Genomic DNA, 22,929 nt, shown 5'->3' on the forward strand with positions numbered 1-22,929 from the left:
CCCCCCCGAGGTTATCTGCACTCCAGTGGGCAACCAGAGTCTTATAGAGAAAATGCAGACTAGCTATTATCCAGAAAATTACTATTTCATTAATTTTTGACAACATTTTAATTGGGCTTTCAGAATATAGTCTTCTTCTAAAACTAAGGACTCAGATGAAAATGACCCAGAAGATCTTGATTACTAACATGTCCTCCTAGCCCAAGGGAGACAGCCTGAATACCATGCTATCCCTGAAGTTGACATCCCGCTTCCTGAGGGATGTCAACTATTGTTTTTTTTTGCAAATGCAATTCCCTGTCATTCCCCTCCCCAGTCTTCCATGAAAATCCAAAATGGCTTAGTTTGTTCTGACATGGAAGAACAACAAAATATTAAAAATGTTGACTTTTTTTAAGGAAATCTAACTCCTGTGCTTCCAACAGGTCTTGGTTGTGCATTTAAGTATTTCATGCTCAGTTGTTTAAAGATCTGGATTAAAACTCCTCTTATCTGCACCAACCGGTTGATCCCAGCTGTTCTTAAAGAACACAGCATAATTTTTAGTTTTACAATTTAGTCACCATATTGTGTTTAGGATGTCTTGCCATTACTCTTGCTGAAGCTTTCCTCTGTATTCTAGTAGAAGCTCTTCTTTGTGCAGCTATTTTTTATGTGTGCTGGGACAAGCATAAGAACCAAAAGATTTTCAGAGTGACCTGTCTGTATTAGTCTTTAGTTTATCAAGACTCTTGGGCATTAGCCTTTATTTTAAGGACTGATGACAGGATGATCTTCCCCTCTGGTACAGTGCACATGGTTCTATTCATTACTTTATTACCGGCTCTAATAGTATGTCTTCTCAAAAAAAAAAAAAAAAGGGTGTACTAGTAACATATGTATGCATGCCTATACTGACTTGAATCAGACCGCGTAAGAATAAGCAGTGAGGCTGAAGCACTGGTTGACCAAACCATGAATTATCCACAGATGGGATTCTATGGGAAATGCGTTGGTTGCTAGCAAATGCTTAAGTTCAAACTGCTGTATTTTCCCTACTAACATTAGATTAACTTGGACGTGTTAGCACAATATAATTTTTTTTTAGGCATATGCTGAGGTAATTGTTTCCTGCAACAGATACTTAACCTATGTTCTGCTACTTTTTCTGTACCCATTTGTAACAGCAGTTTTCTAAACTAAGATTTGTGTCCTTGAAAGAAACAAAATGATGCACTAAATTAAACTCCACTGGTTAGCTGAAGAGCTGGTGTGATTAAGTATAAGGAAAGCAAAGAGAAGTCCATACACGATATATGGCACCTTAAATTCCTTGCTAGAGTAGAACTTCTCTGTTCATTGTTCAGCTTTTGTAGCTATTAACTAAAAAAAAAAAAGAGAGACTTTCAAATACCTGTATTTATTCCTACTGAATTCACAGGTTTCAGAATATACTTATTCTATTCAAAGCCACTGGTATCTAAGCCTACTTATATTTAATGAAACCAGATTTTTTTTAAGGGTGTGTGACAAAAGTAAAAATGGAAGCTTTCTTGTTTGTTTCCTTCCCAGATAAATATAATTCCCCATGCTTCATATGGGAAGCACATCACCTGCATCAAGGAAAAACATAACGACAAATCTGCATTCCATTCTCACAGCCATCCAGTACTACTCATTATCTTCTCAGCACATAATTACGTGGCAGGAGAGTAAAACTCAGATGAACACTTTTGACACCTCAGCCAATCCCTCATTCTGTTTATAGTGGGCTTTCACATTATCTGTATGTTCAAATCTTAAGTCTAAAGTAAGTCTAAAATACTGTTTGTGAGAGTAGAGAAAAAGGATGTAATCGAAAAGTTCATCATACTGCAATTTTCAATATAATATGCAATAAGAATGGAAAAGGCAAGTGGCAAATAATAATAATAAAAATTCAATCAACAAACCAGAAAGCTTTCTGGAGGAACTCTACAATAAGCAACAGCTAGCTATCATGTAAGAAAACAAAAGGTGGGTACCTCATTCTAAAATAGAGAAAAGTAGCATTTGCTTGCTTCCTCAAAGTGAGATATCTACCCTGATGCTTCAAGAATTGTCCACGTTTACTTGCATAGAACAATCCCTTTGATTCAGTAAAAACCATTGCAATGCAACAGATACATCAACAATAGTTGAGGCAACTCCTCTCTCCATCAAAATATATTCTAGCTTTCTAAATTAGATTCAGAATTGTTTTCTGCTGTCACTTTGCTTTCAACTTCCAGTTTTCTTCTTATAGTACTTATTTCACTATACAAGACAAAATTGATAAAGTCTTCAGACGTCTGACTCAGTTCCCAAAAACTTTATCCAAAACGCCAGTAGCCTGTACCTCCTTTTCATTTGTGGGAGTAACAGAGGATTGTAACCTTTCTTAGAAAGCCCTGTGTATCTGGCATTAAATCCTTACAAGTATTCTAATGATAGACAGGCTAGGACTTAGATAGCATTAAATTCTTTTTTGTATGTAATGCTTTGTTTAAGTCAAACAGAAAATAAATTCATGACAACTTACTATTTACTTAGTCTTAGCCATTGATAGATACTAAAATATTTATTTATTTTAATAGCAAAGCCAGATTTTGGAGGTTCCCCTACTATATGCACAATAGATCAAAGTTGCTTGCACTGTAATTGTTGTCCAATTAAGCGATGTCCTTGGATTAAAAATTAGAGAGGAACTGTAATTAGTTTGGACCATACTGTCTATTGTTTCTTTTTTTTTTTTTTTTTGTGTGTGTGTGTGTGGTGCGTGCAAGTCCAAAATAAACCTGGGCATCTGGGATGATCTGCAGAGCTTTTATTTTATTTTATTTTATTTTATTTTATTTTATTTTATTTTATTTTATTTTAGCAAGACTGATAATCCAACTGATCTACTTTTTCTGGTGATCATGAAGATTTCTCCTTATTCTGATGATTGGTGAGAGGTTTTTTTTCTGGATACAATGTATATGATTTATGTTCCTTTACTGCATTGGTAAAATCCTTTAAATTCTCCCTCCAGAGACCAATATGGTTACAGAAAAGAATACTGCCTGGTGCCATAATGGCATGGGAGAGAAACTAAAACAGGTGGGCGCCCCACAGCAGTGCTCATAGCAAAGCAACTAAGAATAGTAATAGTGGAGCAGCACATCTGCTGTTGACTTTGCTGTAACATAACCTTTCTAATGCTAGCTTCAAATGCACCTTGTGATTTGGTTTGTATCCTTCTCTTCATTTTTTCCCCCCTTTTCTTCCTGAAGTATAATTGTGGTACCAGCCTAAAGGGCTGAATCTGAATCTCCAAGCGCAGCACCCAGTATGTCTATCTGACTGATCATCAGAAAGCAGAGTGGCAGTGGGAGGCAAAGTCACTGGCTTTGAATGTTCTAAGAAGGCCTTTTTTGTACAGAGATTAAGCTATTATGAAATATTTACGCTCACTTCTGCAAGTGCTTTATTGTCTGTTGGATATGTACTTAGAAAGAATTTGCTTAACCAATATAATATCAGCATATAATCTGACATCAGCCTTATGATGCAGAAGCTAGTGAGTTTATGCCACCAGTTAATTTTTGTTCTTAAATAAAGCTTTTTATACTTATGCCTTGTCATTAGCATTGTGTGCATTGTTTCTTTACAACCACATCATATTTACATGATCCGGCTGTCCTTACTGCATGCAGTTCTATGAGAATTTCATTTGATGTAATATGAATATAATCCACTTGGAAACCCTCAGTACATAAAATAAAGTAGTTATAACGATATTACGAGAGACCCTCCCAATTGATTAAACTTTTAAGTGAAATCTAACATAAATCCTCTACTAAAAATTACTGTAAGTGAAAGAAAATGTCCTAAAATAGAGATATCTGAAGACTTTCTTCAACCCTTGTCCTGTTTCAAGCTGGGAACGCAACCTGCTTAATTTGTCACTGCAACCAGCGGCCACTGCAGAAACTGCAGAATGGTTTTGCAATAATTATTTTGTACTTTGACATGAATTAGATATAAGGGTCAAAGAAATTAACACTAGAATACCATTTAATCTAGCACATTAATCTTTTTTAACTCATCTGATTTTATAATTAAACTGAATATTCAATCTGTCAACCCTTCAGAGTATCTAATCTTTTTGTGCAATTTTAGCATTTTTTGTTTTTATTTAGGGAGAAGTTTATTATCAGGAAGCATGTCACTGAGCTGTTAATGTAATCAATTCAATTTCACTTTCAAACCATTCTTGTACTTTACTTTACAAAGTAGAAAATTAGATATGATTAGATAATTATTATAGTTTGGTTAGACTGCGTGCAATTTGCAGTGCTACCAGGAACGTTAAACAATGTTATTCTGCAAAACATTATTTTAGGGTCTAAAAACAAACTAGAGACATGGCAAATAAAGAAGCCTAAAGAATGGTACGACGGTATTGCTGGTTCCATTTTGGCCGATACTAATAGCAGCTGAAAAATTATCACTGGGATATGCAGTGGCTGACTGCAAGTGAATGAATCTGGGGTCTCACAAAATTTCCAGTTGTAAAAATTCTTGCGTTAAGGCTACTGCACGTAACAAGAATTTGCATCCCCAGAGAACAAAAGTATGGCATAGCCTGGACTCTAGTATACCTTAGTAGACCTAACTGGGGTTCTCTTTTTGCTCAGCAAGGAAATGAGATAAGCCAGGTAACGTGGAGCCTGCTGCACGCTAGAAGATAAAGCAATCCACTCCCTGAGCTATAACTTCACAAAACAGAAAGTACCAGAGAAAATAAGTTTTCTTTTAAATCACAGATGACACCACAGGTTCCAGAGGAATAACATCTCATAACACCACAATGAGTATACTTTTCCACAAAAATGTTGTAACACTTTTGCACCACTGGACAGCAATGACATTTAATGAGTCATACCACAAGTATGGAAATGCCTATTAAAGTTGCTCTTGTAAGCCTGTAAACATAATTTCGTGAAAATTTTGTGACCATTTCTGAACATGGAATTGTACAGCAGACTAGGGTACCTGATGTCCCAGTCTATTGTTTGAAAAAAAAAAAAAAGACTACTTGTAAACATTAAAGGTTGAAATCAACAGTATGAAAATACAAAGAGTAAACAAGAACTGTTTCTATCTTTCCACAAAAAGTTATAAACAGATGCAAAGTATAAAATACTACATTTTTAAGTAAGTAGACTGCATAAATTGCTCAGGCTAGGGAAGACTACCACTACATAGAAGTCTTTTGTGTTGGTACTTTTCTCCAGCAGCTCCATTTTATCTTTCAAGGGAAGTTCCTAGTCTTCCTTCTACCATGCGTGTATTTTTTGAGTGATACGAATCACTCAAATGATTCACATACAAATTTTTACTGTTGCCAAATTCAACAAACTTCAGGAAAACAATATATTTCAACAAAAACTTACATAAATTCTGCATTTGGGTTATACTGAGCAATTATTAATAATCTATTATGTTTAAGAAATGCTGTTTCTAGTTCAAGAAATGTTAAATACAGGAAAAGATCCAGCACCTGAGTCTGTCAAGCTGGTTCACTAATGGAAGTTGTTATTCTGAAGAATTCAGACATCATTAAAGGTGAGAATAATACAACAGTCATGTTCCTTTCTCCTTCTTTTTCTTCTGTTCTTTATATTAAATCAGAAGTCAGAGAAGGATATGACCTCACTTGCAGCCTACTTTCCTCTTTTGCCAATGCAGACTTGTTCTTTATAATAATATCCACTTCTGAGAGTCTGTCTTTAAAATATTCTGATGGTTTTTCCTTTTTTAATTTTGATATATCACTTCACAGTCTAACAGCTCCCTGTTAGTAAGGTTTTCTTGATAGTCAGCCTGAAGATCTCTCTCATAATTCATTCCTTTAACTGTAAATTTCTTTATTCAGATTCAATTCTATTTATGCCACACCAGACTGCACTGTTCCTCTGCTATTATAATGTCATGTTTTGAGCTAAAGTCTAATTTTTTTTCTTTCAATTATTTCTCTTACTGAAAGGCAAAATCTTAAACTGAAGTGAATACCTACAATACAAATTACTTTTGCCCTAGAATATGTTTGCAAATCTCTGAGGTTTACTTTATTTTCTGTATGTTTTCGTAAGTCTTCAGAAAAAAGAAGCACTGTCTTTTTGTTTTCCTTGGTATTTACACCACCTACCTATTCATTGCCACTCCTGAAATTGATTAGCAATGCCTGCCTTCTCTTCTAGGCTACTGAAGGTATTAAGAAAACTCACAACTCTACATTATGCAAAAAATACTGTAACAAGACAATTTGTCCTCTTCATACTTTAATACCTTGAGTTTCCTTAGTTTATTCTTCCTCTGCCTGTAGACCATTCCTATCAAAACTATTGAAGTTTTCAAGAATTATGTTTATCTTCCTATGCTCCTTTTAAGCTCAGGACTACTACTTAGTCTCAGTTTGACTGTTTTCTTGAGGGCGGTACTATGTCTCAGCATTTTTCCAGTTTACAGTAACATCAAATTAGACTTTACTTGCAAGTATTGCAGTTATGGCCTGACATTTACACAGTCTCATTTTCCCTTCCTTTTCACATTTTCAATTGAGTTGTTAAATATAATTCACAATTACATATGGCAATTCAAACCTACAAATGAAACTTTTTTTTTGATTTAAAGCAAAGTCAATGTTAATTTTAAATCATTGCAAAAAGTTAGAAAAAGTACAAGTCTCATTTTTCTGTCACTGCAACTGTAAATACAGCTTGCTCCTTAAGGAATGATCAAAATGAATCAACTGTCTAGAATTCCAGACTATGAAGGCAAAATTATTTTTCAAAATCACAGGCAATTCACAATTCCTCATGATTCTTACAATTTGCATGCTCTATACTGACCCAAATTGAGTACAGCAGCCATAAATAGTTTGCATACAATGCTGTGAAAACATTTGTGGACAAAGACACCTCCAAAGTCACACCTGACCTAAAAAGCCCCCAGAGACTGGGGACACACAATACAAAGCTACCTGAATGGATGTGAGTCACTTTAACAGAACAAGGACTACCTGAGCTGACTCCACATACAGAAACTTTATTACCACCATGCCATAACTTTCAACGTGCCCTACCATGCCTGCATTGCCAGTATCCAAACCTCCATTACTGGAATAAAGAAAAGTTCACTGATACTGAATTGGTGACAAAATTAAGCAAACAAACCATTCAACGATTAAACTTTCCCTCTCCCCCTTCAGTATGTACTTCATCACTGCACTAGGAATCTTTGTCAAGCTCTCTAATATATAGCTCAATGCCTTTTATCTGCATTAGGAATGTCTCTGTCACAAATACAACCGTGTGGTTTCATTTACTGTAATGCTGTCAGTAAAGTCTAAGAGAAAAAAAGTACTTATATTTCCTGCCATTCCTCTAATCTTAAATTTCAGGACTAAAATGTCCTCAAACAATGAAATAAATCTAGAAGGAAATAAATTAAACAATGCACTGTAAACACTTACAGTCCATAAATCTGTGGAGCAATTTCCAGTCGATTCAGATGCATGTACAGCTCAATATCATGTTTCTTCAGCAGCTGATCCTGAATTTGGTTTACTTTAGTTACAATAGCAATAGACGGGCCTAAGTCCTGTGGCCTTGCAAATGGCATAGGTGTAATCATCACATCTTTCTCCTGCATACACAAAAAAGAGGAAAAAAACCATCATCCTTTATTATTTAATTATGTGAAAGAAATTTCTTTTCTTACTATCACTGGCTTTCAAATAAACACAAAAACACCAATAGACTGTTTTTTTCCAGCAGAAGAGTAATGTCAAGTTTCTCCTTCTGGGGCACCTGTTGTGGGATTCCCCTTCCTGGGTGTTCCACGGTTTACTCCCTCCTTCTCCAAGTCCAATTTATGTACCTGCTTTACTTTTCACACTTTGACAAAGTGTTGACAGCTTTATTTTATTTTTATTTAGTACTTGTCAGTCCAGAGAAATGCGTATGAATGGTAACACTGGAGAGAATATATGCCCTTAGAGGACAATAAATTGCATACCAAATAGCAAATAACTATTTTTTGAACAACACTTTCTCAACAGGCTTCTCTTGCTCAGAAAATCAAGTGGCTCAAAATCTTCACAACTTTAATAAAGCATCAGAAAACCTTTAAAACCAAAGAAGAGTGTGATGAACCTCAGGACTAGGATGCAGCTGGCTGGACTGAAAGGTTGTGCTAACTATGTCATGATCTGTAACATGACACACACAGGTGAAAACAGAGGAAGAAAACTACTATATTAGCATACTTGAATGTGATATGACTTTAAATTTGTTCTTTTTGCAGAAGAGTGAATTGTTATTAAAAAGAAGTAGAATGCTAGAAAGAAATGCAGCAAATAATTAACTCTACTAAACAGGAAATTTGTAAAAATGAGGGTGAGGAATAAAAAAGAACAAATCAGACCTAACAAGAGAAAGACAGGGGAAAGGCAAATGGAGAATTAACCTGTCCAGAACAATGCTGAAGTTACAGAAGAGGAAAAATTGAAACAGTTTGAAGAGAGATTTTTGCAAAGACTTTCTTTCAATTTGTCACTTTGACCCTCAGATCTGAAAGCTTCACTTTAAAAAAACAGTTATTTTTCTATATTGTTGCTCAGTATATTCACTGAGAAGCATTATTAAAGTCAAAGGGTTAATACTTTCAGATGACTTCAATACTTCTAAAATTGTTGAAAGACATTCACTTGGGTAAATTCAGTGAAGAGTGTATTATTTCCAACACTCAATAACAAAGAAAGTATTTTTTGTTGTACAAACTATTCCCAAGGTTGTTTCCTGTAGTTATAGACCCTCTTTAGTCCCATTCTCTATCATCACTTTAAGAGGAAGAGATGTAACCATATTTAACAATTATTTCTAACACTGTTTAATATTAAAAAGGGCAGTGAACATTTAATAATTTCTACCCAAATTCAATAAAAATAGTTTTTTGTTAATCTCTTCTGTTTGAAAGATTTTTTCTTAATTATTCCATTTCTGCACTGCAAAAAATACTGTACGGTGATGAGCAGTGATTTCAGGTAAAATGTTTTTATTTAAGGATCTGATAAATTATATCTTGAAATCTGTGTAATTGTTGCTTTGCTATGGCAACTTCAGCAAAGGGACTGATCTGTCTATTACAGTACAGTGGTTTTGCCATGCTACTTTGGTAGCAAAAGATATTCAATTCAGATGCCCTAGCAAATCACTTGACCAAAATTCCCTCACAGACTGTCAAATAAAGCTCACTGAAATGGCACTGTTTCATTCAAAAAAAACTCTTCTGTTCTGCCAAACAGAAATTTAAAATAAAACACCTAGCATCTTAGGGGCTATGATGAAATACTGCCTATTACTTAAATACTGAAATTCTTTATAGTTGCAGTTGAGAAAGGATATTTCTCCTCCTTTTTTTATAATTTACTTTTTAATTAAGTAAACAGTTGTTTTTCAGTTGTTAATTATAAGCAGAGAAGAATATACAGACTGAACAGTTCTATGATGGAAAGCATGATAATAGCTATGTAGAACATGTGAATCATGGGTTGTATGTAAAGAAGGCATCTTTGAATAAGCATTTAAAGAAATATTGAAAGAATGACCTTCATGAAAGAGCCACTTCATATTCAAATAAAACAGATTCATCAAATTTAGCATATAAGGCAAAAAACATGCAGAGAAAGTAAATGCAAGTCTACTGTGATGTTAATTAAATCAAATGCATCTGTGAGTCTGAAAAGAGGATTTCTAGTCCCTTTTCTAAGAAGAGAGAAAAGTAAGAGTGTTGACTCTGATGCAAGATCATCAGAAACTAGTGGTACTAGCCACTAAGAGGAAGGGCTCACCAGAGCAAATGAAGATAAACCATCTCTTGCTTAGGGATAGTTAACAAGCTGCAGAAACCTTGAATTTCCTGCAATGTCAACAAATGAAGTAGGTGTCCTAAACCTCCCCTTTCACACCCAAAATGTAAAGAATAAATGCTCCAAATAATTTGAAGTAAAAACACTTAGATTTTCTGTCAGATTTGAAAGAGGAAAGAAAAGAAGGTGCTTTTTTTTGTTTTGTTTTGTTTTGTTTTCCGAGCAGCGCTATAGGCTGGGAGATGAGTGGTTAGAAAGCTGCCTGGCAGAGAAGGACCTGGGAGTATTGGTTGATAGTCGGCTGAATATGAGCCAGCAGTGTGCTCAGGTGGCCAAGAAGGCCAACAGCATCCTGGCTTGCATAAGAAGCAGTGTGGCCAGCAGGGCTAGGGAAGTGATTGTGCCCCTGTACTCGGCTCTGGTGAGGCCGCACCTCGAGTACTGTGTTCAGTTTTGGGCCCCTCGCTACAAGAAGGACGTGGACGTGCTCGAGAGTGTCCAGAGAAAGGGAACAAAGCTGGTGAGGGGTCTGGAGAACAAGTCTTATGAGGAGTGGCTGAGGGAGCTGGGCTTGTTCAGCCTGGAGAAGAGGAGGCTCAGGGGCGACCTCATCGCTCTCTACAGTTACCTGAAAGGAGGCTGTAGAGAGGTGGGGGTTGGTCTGTTCTCCCACATGCATGGTGACAGGACGAGGGGGAATGGGCTAAAGTTGCGCCGGGGAGGTTTAGGTTGGATATTAGGAAGAACTTCTTTACCGAAAGGGTTGTTAGGCATTGGAATGGGCTGCCCAGGGAGGTGGTGGAGTCACCATCCCTGGAGGTCTTTAAGAGACGTTTAGATGTTGAGCTTAGTGATATGGTTTAGTGGAGGACTTGTTAGTGTTAGGTCAGAGGTTGGACTCGGTGATCTTGGAGGTCTCTTCCAACATAGATGATTCTGTGATTCTATATCCAGAGCGTACTACTTAGATAATTACTAATCCCAGTGCATTTGAATATGTCTCCTTGTTTTTGAATTAGAGAGCTGGGGTCTAGTCTGAGTTTGCTTGGTTTTTCTTCATATAGAGAGCAAACAGTTAACAGTGAAGGGACAAAAACATACTGCCCTCCTTTTACGAAGCACTTCTGCAACTGTTCTTCACTTGAACTTGCAACTAATTTACCTGTCCTGCTCCTTTCACCCTCTGACAGGACAACAATGGTCAGGCAGCATGGCATAGTATCTTATGTTTGAATCTGAAGGGCCAGCAATGCTCTCCTTTCTAATGAAGAAGCGCTGGATTCTGCCTCCTCTGAACACAGCCAGAAGTGATCTGAACTGATAACTGAAATACCTTCAGTTATTTGGAGGCTGAAGTGATCTGAACACTCATGTAAGCAGAGGAGAAAGGCAGATAATAGTTTGTGTTAGCAGCAAGCTGGGGAGCTGAGGGTAGAGACTGTGGTGAGGCTGATGGGCAGCAGGCACAAGGTTCTGTGAAACCTTCTGCAGTAAATACCAATTACTTAATTGCATGATGATGATCCAGGCCAAGTGCAAGATCCTGTATATGGGCCAGGGCAATCCCACACACAAATACAGGCTGGGCAGAGAATGGATGGAGAGCAGCCCTGAGGAGAAGGACTTGGAGGTTCTGGTGGATGAAAAGATTGACATGAGCTGGCAAGGTGTGCTTGCAGCCCAGGAAGCCAACCACATCCTGGGCTGCGTTAAAAGAAGCATAGCCAGCAGGGCAAGGGAGGTGATTGTCCCCCTCTGCTCTACTCTTATGAGACCCCACTTGGGGCACTGTTTTCAGCTCTGGGGTCCCCAGCACAAGAAGGATATGGACCTGTTGGGAGTGGGTCCAGAGGAGAGCCACAAAGATGATCACAGGACTGGAGTACCTCTCCTATGAAGACAGGCTGAGGGACTTGGGGTTGTTCAGCCTGGAGAAGAGAAGGCTCCAGGAAGACCCTATAGTGGCCTTCCAGTATCTACATGGGGCCTATAGGAAAGCTGGGGAGTCACATGTAGGGATAGGACAAGAGGTAATGGCTTTAAACTAAAAAAAAAAAAAAACAAAAAAAAAAACAGGATTTACGTTAGTTATAAGGAGGGAATTCTTTACTATGAGGGTGGTGAGGCACTGGACAGGTTGCCCAGAGAAGCTGTGGATGCCCCATTCCAGGAGATGTTCAAGGCCAGGCTGGATGGAGCTTTGAGCAACCTTGGTGGGAGGTGTCCCTGCCCATGCCAGGAGGTTGGAACTAGGTGACCTTTAAGGTCCATTCCAACCCGAACCATTCTGATTCTATGATGGACAGCTTATGTCATCCTTCCAATAACACACCTGTAAGAAATTAGCCAGCATGGGAGGTGCGTAAAGGTCCACAGCCAATTTGAGAGCCCATGGGAAGTAGGTAAGGACAGAAAAATTTCCTTATTTCACATTTAAATGCCCTCTATGTTCATCATTTGAAGTAATCCATTAGAAACAAGTTACTGAATTCTTTTCTGCATCTCTATTGTATGGCTATTTCTTATTACTGTTTCATACCCATTTCAATGTTTTCTTGGTCACATGCCAGAATGTGGAGAAAAAAGAAAGGAATCCACTAAGTATGTCTGATCTCCTACAAGAAAAGCACTCAAGTTATGATAACATTGCCTTAATGTTAAATGCCAGTCTACAGTAACCTTTTGCATAAACATACCCATTTATCTTTGAAACTAATCATAAAAACCTGTTACTGTATGAATTCACAGTCTGTGCATGTTCCATCAGTTGGCACACATCTGCAATGTGTACATTATTCAGGTTTATTCTAGTTGAGTGTAACTTCAGCTTGACCATGCATAAGTCTGATGACCCAAGAGACCTGTATTTTTAAAATTTTCTTGATTATAGGCATAAGACCTTATATAGAAATCTCAACATTAGAATCTTTCAACCTATTTGAGCTTGTAAAATGACGAGACTCGGTAGTCACCCAGATTAGTCCTTATACCATTAATTGTCTGTGGGTTTATCGTCATCTTTACAAAATTAAAAGACAGAGTCTTACACACTGGTTTAAGTGTCAAAAGATTCTGATTATCAAAACCAACACATGCCTCATGATTTGGTGCACACCATGAAGAAGTTTGGTGAATGACTAGAGAACATATGATATGTCTGCTGTCTCTTCTCAAGCAATTTGGTTGAGAAAATGACGATACATTTAGACAGTTGAAATTGCTCCAAAAAATGTCATCGAACTGGTATGAAAGGAACAGCCCAAACAGAAAGATGGTCAAATGAACTAATACAACTAAGCTGTCAAAATGTTTAACTAGAAATGATTCACAGTGTCTCTGCCTAAAGCACAGAAGCTAAGTGGACAGCATGATACTGTGCCCATGCCTATCCTCACTACATATTGACTTGCCACATGGGACGAAACACCTGTTTTCTTTTTGTGAGCTTCTTAGTCTTGGCAAACATTTCATGAGTGTATGGGCTCAGCCATCCACTGTCACCATGAAATATAAATGATCAACCCTGAAGGGATGTGGTTCGCAGTAAGAAAAAGATGTACAGCTCAGAGATTTGCTATACTATCTAAAGGAGAGCACCAGATTCACCTGTAAGAACAATTTAAATATGGATACCAGTGGAACAGAGCTGAAAATTTTAGATCAAGTATTAGGAACAAAATCACCAAATCCTGCCACACAACATTACTGAACACAACATGAATTGGAATGGCTGGTATTTGATACTAATACAACTTACATATTCATGCATTTAGGAAACAAATGCTACAGCAGTAAAGAGAGGCTAGGACATAGCACAAGTATAAATGTGGACAGATTTCTCTCATTAACCACTAGGGAATGCCGTAGCTGGAGCAGCTCCTCTAATGGCAATTGGGAGTAATGGAACCAACTGTTAGAGGCTATAAAATGTAACATGTATCTCAGAGCACATGCTTTCATTGCTTCATTTGTGAAGACTCAGACTTTATTATGTAGCCAACCCTCAAAGTCATGATTGTAAAAGGCACACGCACAAGAAAGGATTATTAAAGATTATACATGTTTGCAAAGAACAAGAACAAACAACCAGATATTAATCCATGTACTGTGCATAGTTAAATTTTTATGCCATGAAAGGACTAGAAAGGGTAATGGGGTAATGTAAACTTTCACCTTCTACCCAAGCACTGTAAATCTGTAAGTCGACCTAGTTATTTCCTGGAATAAAAATCAGCCGCAGACTTCACCACCTCTGTCACAGAAATTGGAACAAATATGCTTGAATACACTGAATTCTGAAAAGTTACACTCAAGAGAAACATCTTGCAGCTTTGTTGTTAGAATAAAAGTGACTATGTAATAAGTTCATAAAATTTGTATCTCTTACACTTTATCTGTAGTTACTGAAAACTATGTAAAACTCAAATCTAAATAGTAATTTATAACTGTAGATAGCTCTGGCCAAGATACCAACACTCCATGTCTATAAAATATATACACAGATACATTTAAACATTTAAATAAAATAGAAACTTTTATGTGAGACTTGGATGAACAACATGTTTTTCAACAGAGAGGTAAAATCACCTCTAAAACTAGCACTCCCTAATTACAGTTTGCAAGTATAGGTTTTGGTGCACACATGTGGGCATCCAAAAATGACCAAATTCTTATTAATTTATTTTTGACTCTACTTGCCCTATGGTCTGTGAAAAATGCTGAAATAAATCAGGTTGGAACTTAGTCTGGAGACCAACTCTTTTAGTATATAATACACTGAAAGTCTTGGACACCTGTAATATGGCTGTTTTGCTAGACCCTTTTACATACACCCCATCACAAAAATTGTTTTTCAGAATTAAAGAAGAAAAGCATAAAAAGAGAAAGAGACAGGAAGAAAGTAGAAATAAAGAAAATCTTGAACATTAGACTGAGGCAAAACAGACAGAGGGAACTGTTAAATCTGCCATGCATGAAAAATGGTTACAGGCAAGGACTAGATGGTCCTTGCAAAGAGTTCAGAGAGGGCAAGGAAAAAAAATAGTAAAAAAAAAAGGTTCTGTAAAACTAAACACAGAAAAGGTTTTTCCATACCAAGAAACAAAATGCTAAATACAGTGGCATCTGTATAGCTACACTGGTGATTTAAGGGGCACAGACATTCCTTCAGAATATCCTCAGGCCAAGAAGAAAGGAGGGAAGAAAAAACATCATCATCAACAAAAAAGAGGTGGCATCAGCACGAAGTCACAGAAAGATGAACCCTGACCTACGATGGTCAACCTATGAACAAAATTTTGGTTTCACATCAAATTGTTTATATTGAAAACGGTTTAAACCAATTCAAGCCTCAATATATTAAACGCTATCTTTATGTATTTATTTAACATGCCATTAAAGCAAGTTTGGGGCACTTACATGTGTCTATGACAAGCAATCTTTTGACTGCTATACAAGAGTGTCTCTCATAAACAGGAGAATAATTTTCTTCTGTACGTGTGGCTTTTGATATCAAAGTGATCTTTCAACAGACAGGAACTGCCAACTGACTTTCCACAAGTGCTTATGACCTAATTCTGAAAAACCTCTAAAGAACTTAATTTTAACTCGGTGGAACCCGCTTTAACCAAACTGTTTAAGAGAACAAACTAACGTTTGTTCACATCTTCACATTACTTCAATCACATTAAAAACCACATTTGCTTAAGAATAGAATAAATGCATTTTAGAGTAATATTTACCTTCTGACTGTCATGTTCAAAAGTTGAAAACCAATGTTCTGCAGTCTTCATAAGACATGTGAACATTGCACTGAAAGGGGAAAACCCAGAAACTTGGTGTTAAATAATGTATTACAAATAAGAGTAAATTAAATGTAAAGGAAGTTGTTAAAACTTACTAGGCATCATGTTCCAGATATTCAGGATTCAAAAGGACTTTCATTTCCTCACTGAAAAAATCAACAGTGAACAATCCAAATGTGAATGTTTGTTTTTGGTCAGTGCTCTGCATGTACTATTATGTATTTATAAGCCAACTTTCATATAAAGTGCAAATGAGAAGACTAGCCTTTTTAATTAAAAAGAGCAACTCCATTGAACAAATGAAGTCTTTCCTTTTTATAAAGATCAAAAACAAATTAGCTGCCTTGTCTGCACTACAATGAAGTAACCATCTAATTACTCCAAATAACAAATTACTGAATGTCACAATGTATTATTTGAATATGCTTGATCTGCAATAATTGATTGCTGCACAATCTATCACTGTTTGTCCAAAACAACAAAAAAATGGTTACTGGTCAAATATGCAGTATCAAAACATTAATTTATTTTGTTTTAATAGCCTGTATTTTTATTGTACTTTAACAGCAATTTATCAGTGACAGCACCTCTTTTCCATCTACTTTGTTCTTTGGCTCTACTTTTTCAGTGGCACTGGAACAGAATGCTGTGTGTAACACATGCTTATTTTGAGTTACTTTGCACTGAACGGCATCTTCTAGGTAATTTCAGGATATCTGAAGATGTACCCTGAATAAAAACACACACTTGTAAATAAATTCCATCCTTATGCTAATACTGCCTTTGGACAATCACATTGAGGGGTGCTAAAAAGGTTATGATACATAGCACATATAATTAAATTGGCTTTTATTCACTGCTAGACTCCACAAGCAATGACAAAAAATTCAAATGAAAAGAAATTGATTAAATATCACAAATGATTCAAACAGGCAACTGGTTTATTTCTTTTTAAAAGCTTTACATATAAGGCAAGAAAAAAGTATCTGAATTCAGTTCACAATCATATGTGATGTAGTATTTTATACATGCGTATAAACACGTGCACGCACAGCTTGGCTGAAATGGAGAATCAATACCTAAACTTAATGTTACTACCAAGACAAAACATAGTCAGGTATTGCAGCTACAACATTGCAGGGTAATGAAAGAAATATCAATCACAACAATGCATCTACATTGATTATTTTAAGATACAAGGAAAGAAAGTTGTTAATGTGTCCATTTTAAGACTGTATTTTTCTACTCTGCTTCCTCTCTGCAATGACAAAAACTAAAGCATTCTTGGCGATAACAAACAACGAGGTGAAACATTAAGATTTTCCTTTAGGTTTGCTGTGTTCACTTTTTTCTACAGCTAATTGCTGTGAATTGGCCAATGTCTACACTAAAACCTCCTTCCACATGCTGTAGTAGGGAAGACAAAGTAAGGACATTCCCATAAAAGCAAGAGGATGCAACATTTTCTCAAGTTAATTTATTAGTTATAAACAAATAATTAAAGAACATATTTATAAGTTCTAGCCCAGAAAACTCTGTATTTTTTTAAAGAAGCAAATTTTTAAGATTATATAAATAAAACATTATGCTTGCCTTGGTTGCGCAGCTTCACTGGCATGTGAAAAAGCTTGGTGGTCACAATGCAGAATGAAAACAATGGGAGCTAAGAGTTCATGCATACCCTAAACATAAAAAGAAGCGAAAGTACTGTAAGATATTTCATTCATATAATAGTTCATAAAGCACAGCATCAGGCAGCCTGCAATATTGGGTGCAGACTAACTAAAAGTGTGAACATTTATATTCTTAACAGAATGGTTTCATAATCAATGTCTTTTATTTTAAATTCTGATTAAATCCAAGTGTTTATTCTGCTATAATATGGAGGAAGCAAGTTATTCTCCCTTTTTCTAACACAACAGGCAACAGATTGGCAATGGTAAGCAACCCTGCACCTGGCAGTTTAGTCTAAGATCTATATTCATAAATATAAATTTTATTTATGTTAATTACAATCATGATCCACAGTACACACAGATCTGCAATAACGACAAATTACAAAATTTAAAATTATTATTATTTTTAATTTGATAGTGTTCCAAAACCACCATAACAATAGCCTTTAGAGGAGACTTGGGCAGCTATTTGGGAAATTAGAAAATTAAAGTTCCACTCCTATGGACATGAGAAATAAAAGGGCTTTTTCACCTTTTTTTTTTTTTTTAAATAAAAAAGTCATTAGGTCAATATTTTAAAAAGTACATTATTAACACAATGTGTAGGAGACCTGGAACTGTTCCATTACAGACTTTCACTTACAAATACAATCTATATCCAGATATAGACAAAATATAAAACCGTGCAGGAATCAGAGTGGAAAAAAGTGGCGGATAGTTCAGGACTTGGGACAGGGTTAGAAGCATGGCTGGACAACCCATCGGTGCTCACCAGGGATAAACGAGGAGTCTTGACTTATATTGGTTCATCTGGGGATTTCCAATGTGTTAACGGGAGCAGAAGCAACTGCTTCAGCAAACAAACAGCACAGTTGTTAGCAAGCAGCAACACACTGGCAGGTAAAACAATTCCCTGCAGAACGAAACCTCAGCTACAGGAGAGATTCAGACCCTTCCCTCAGATTAAATCAGGAAAAAGGAAGATCTGGGAAATTTGGATACAGCAGTGGAGTTGGGTTCCCAGTGGTGGACTAGGAAGGCAGGTGGGAACTACGTAAGATTGGGGTGGGGGTCAGCCATAAAAAAGAAGTGAGGGGAGCCGTTTAGTGATGTGGGATGAAGCATGGAGACCCGTCTGGCTGCCTCTGGATGCACAGATCACTCCAAGGGGAGGGAACTACAGACCTCGGCCCCAAAAAAACTGGTACAGTGCCTGTTCCACCACACGCTTAGCAGATCTCACATTTCTTTTGTTCCCTGCTTGGATTCTCTGACCTTTGTGTTGAGGCAGTATCTCTGGACGCTATTAAGATCTCAGTTAGGCAGCATATTATTAAAATTCTTGGGATACTCTCAGATAGGTCAAAGTCAACTGTAGAACTGTGATATTACATGTAGCATTTCAGGAGCACTCAATGTGTGAGAGTTAGCTTTACCAGCTCGATACAGGCAGATCCATTACCACAGAACAAACAAACAAACAAATAAAAACAACAAAATAGACTTAAAGTTTCATCAGAAATATCAGATGTAGATCAGAGCAGAGAGAAGAGGACTCAGATACATAAGGAAGCCCTCTCTAGGTCATTATCTATCACTATCTATTTATGATGCATGAATCTCATTTGTTCGTAAGAGGAAATTCCAATACTTGGCAACATTGAGGAAAATGAGTGGTGGTGGAACTATCTCTGTGTGCTGTCAACCGAAATCTAGGAAATCCAATTTTCATTTCTTCAGAACCGAGGCAATTGCTCATATAGCCTCAGCTGCAGGGTTGCAGCAATACCAAATTCCGTTGACTGGGCATAGCTAAAAACAGCAAACATACTAAAGAGTGGACCTTTTCTTTCCCTTCTGATTTCTGAACCTTTAGGGACTACTTCAAAAGATGAAAAAAAAAAAAGTTAAACCCTAGGTTCTCATGTAGCCACTTGATCACTTGATTTCAGGAGCTGATCTAAAATTCCCAAACACAACAATATAATTTAGATTACACGTTGACAGCCTCAGATTTCTGAAAGTCTTACAGTTGTACCAGGAAAAAAAGAAATAGGAAAGACAGGGAGATAGGTCCACAATTAGAAGATAAATAGAAATAGCAAAAATATTTAAATAAACTGTAGATAACATGAGCTATGCTTCCACATATACTCACAGACCTCAGATAATTAACAGCTCCACATCTAATCTTTTATTCACCCTGATATACTAACATGAAATAAGAGAAATGGAAATGCCAAAAACTTGACTATCTAATAAAACTACCACCTAAGTTGTAAACATGTAAGTTGAAGAAAAAGAAAGAGGACATAAAATAAGAATTAGTCATAAAAGATAAAAGCACATCATACATTCTTCCAACATAATAATGTATCAACTATATAATAAAGTAGAACTGTAATGTGGCTGCCCACATACAACAAAAACAAAACAAACAGATGATGAAATATCAGGATTTCAAAAAGATACCTCTGATCTTTCAGTTACAAGAGTACTTCAAATATTTAGAGATTTTTAGTTTGGCAAGAAAAGCCACCAATGCATACATATTTTTTCAATGCTGCAGTTTACTAAAACTCTTTAGTGTTAATAAATAAGTTGACAGAGCTCAGATAATTTTATGACACTTCCCAGCTACAACAAAATATTGATTTCATAATACAGTCTATGGTTTAGAAAGAAAACCAGAAATACAGCATTTCTACAATGCAAAGTGAATCAATGCATTTCAAAATTATATTGACTTCTTTAAGGTCAATCAAATCATGAGTGAACAATGGTTAGCCTAGTGATTCAGCTTAATTGTCACTATTTCTTTTCAATATAACTAGGACCAGAATTTTTGGCATCAATCTTACAGAAGAATGCTAATAGTATTTTTTACATATTCTTAAGTACAATATACTATTCTCTTTACATTTTGTATTTACAGCTGCTATTTAAAAATTCAATGATCCCAGTGAGGATTCTGTCTTTAAAATCTCTATAATACAGCCTCACAACATTCTATTCCATCTGACTGGGGACGGAAATGTCTTTCCCCATCAAATAAAATGTTACTCCATGCTGGTCAAAAAACCACAAAACCTACTACAAAGACAAATTTCATGCATATATGCATATTAAGCAAGCATTGATTCTTCTAAGAATATATACTGATGCTACATAATAGTTTTAATGAAATATTGTAAATTTCAGTTTTCTTTATTTATACGGATGCAAATTGCCAAGGAACTAGAACTTTTTCCAAATATTTGGAAGAGAAACATGAGGTCCTGTACAGATGTTGATAGATGTAAGTGCAAGTTTTCATTTACTGGCCAAGTGTCACAATTATGACAGCAAATTTAGTTCTTGCATGTGGTCATAAAAATGCAAGAGAGGAATTCCCATACAGAACAACAGGACGAGTCCCACGATGGATACTGAATATGAAGATAGACTTCGGAATTTGAGCTTTGTATTCAGGTCACCGTGGAGAGAGCATCTCAGAAGTGATCCATTCCTGATGAATTAATAGTAACCTTTATTATCTTCAAGAAAATATGCTATGCTTTGCTTTAGTGGAACTTAGTATGGGAAGTCAATCATAAAAACAATCAAGAAAAATGGTAGGACAGGAAGACTGACTACAACATAGGTATTTGATAATAGAGAAAAAAGAAGTATCACCACCACAAACTTCTTCCTATTAGCTAGTTCTGAGAAGGATACTGATGGTTATAAGAGAAATGTTATCTAAAGAGAGAAGAGCAGGGGGACAAAAAATCAAGATTGTTACTAATAAGCTAACAGGATCATCAATTTAAAAAAAAGGCCTTTTAAAATGAGGTATGAAAAAGGAAAAGCTTCTAATACATGTGACGTGTCCATTAAAAGGGAGGAAAATCACAACCGTTTGCTATTTTGTGGACTTGGCAGGGCACCACAACACTTGGATGATATACTGAAACACTTCAGAGATATTAAATCAACAGTTTTTCATGATCCAAATTTATTTCCTGTTATGCACTTTACCTCTCCTTTTAGTCCTGTTGGCAACCCCTTCCTGAAATTACTGCACTACCGATGCAACCAACACCAGTTGAAAACAGAGGTAAATAAGTTTTCTTTGTCAACAGCCCGTAGGCTCGCAAAATTGAACCTGTTCTTTTATCTGACTATGTTCATTTAGCCCACCAAGCAGTCTTTATTAAAGCTGAGGCATCAGGCAGTCAAAGTTCATTAATACCATTTATATAATCTCTGCAGTTTCAATTAACTCAGCAAGACATTCTACTACATGATAACAGTCTCATTAATTCAATAAAATCCCATAACTATTAACAATATGGTCTATGTTAAACGGGGTGTCACCTAGTAGAAAATAATAGCTTTAACAGCTTGTGATGAAACTCAGGGCTTTCTTTTTTTAAAATTTGATCTGGCTAAATATTCCATCCTTATGTAGAAAGGTATTATTTCTTTATTATTTCTTGGTAAGGAATCAAGAGGATTTTAAATACGAGCAGAGGGTAATTAAGTCCTTTTAAGTCATATCAAAGAGTAAAATAATACTTCTTGTTCAATAACAAACCAAATTAGCTGGAATGTGTTCTTCCATTTTCCCATCATCAGAATGCTGGCCTATATTCACTAGAAAGGGGAGGTTGAATACTGCTGAAGCTCACAAATCTCATTTTTTCTTGCTATCACGCAAGACAGTCTGTCAAACATGAAAAGTAACCAGCTGATGGAGATTTGGTATGTTTGATAACTATATATTTGATTTTTGATTTAATCTGTAAGAATTCTTCAGAAGTACCCGTTTCTTCAACACTGGTCTTTTCATGTATCACAACTAGTTTCCTGGCTTAGGGGCAGGGTGGTCACATACCATGCCTGGGAGCATACAGTGTGTTATAAAACTCTTCACATTTACTGAAGCTTTGTATTTTTGTCCTACCTAAAGTTTGCTGCTATACAGTTTAGCTTTTGTCAGTGTCCCTCAGTTTGTCAGTCACTAATCTCCCTACAGTTAACAGTCTGGGCAAACAAATACAAATGTCTATAAATCTGCGTATCAGTCTTGCTACATTAATTTAATATCGTGCTTATATTCACTTCAAAACCTTTAGAAGAAATGTTAAATTAATTTAGTCCTCATCCCATATGGATGTATGTAGTCAGTGCAGCTTTAAAGGCTACCCTTACCATTTAAACAAAGAAGGCGTAAGCGGGCTCTCCTTCTGGCAATACTGTAAAAGTGGTATTTGCTAGCACCCTTGTCCATCAGTCAACAGGCATTTGTCAGCAGCACTGCATTTGTTTGCTACAGGATTAGATAAAGAATCTATTTGCTAATGCATAGCATGGCTTTAGCACTTTGAGGAAGAATCTAAAGCATTATATAAAACAAAATTGTAAATTTTGCTAACATTTCAGAAATCACTATTTGTGATTTCTGTTTATTCAGTACCATTTTTAATCCTGATGCTTACCTTTTTTTTTTTTAAACAAACCACAGAAAGCCTCTTGTTCCTGTTCTTTT

At 36.3% G+C, this 22,929-nt stretch overlaps 1 protein-coding gene across 6 annotated transcripts in view; it reads right to left on the reverse strand.

Annotated features, from left to right (window-relative positions):
• The window catches only part of TBC1D5 (TBC1 domain family member 5), a 320,762-nt gene that overhangs the window by 113,230 nt on the left and 184,603 nt on the right, over positions 1 to 22,929 (reverse strand). For all 6 annotated transcript variants that reach the window (XM_080583485.1, XM_080583486.1, XM_080583487.1 and 3 more), the window contains 4 exons: positions 17,314 to 17,402; positions 15,816 to 15,866; positions 15,658 to 15,727; positions 7,520 to 7,692 (listed from right to left, as the gene is read on the reverse strand). In XM_080583485.1, the coding sequence (XP_080439611.1) occupies positions 7,520 to 7,692; positions 15,658 to 15,727; positions 15,816 to 15,866; positions 17,314 to 17,402 (383 nt within the window). The remainder of the gene's footprint in view (positions 1 to 7,519; positions 7,693 to 15,657; positions 15,728 to 15,815; positions 15,867 to 17,313; positions 17,403 to 22,929) is intronic.

Source organism: Anser brachyrhynchus (genome assembly GCF_964034855.1).
Source record: "Anser brachyrhynchus genome assembly, chromosome: 2".
Lineage (NCBI taxonomy): Eukaryota > Metazoa > Chordata > Aves > Anseriformes > Anatidae > Anser > Anser brachyrhynchus.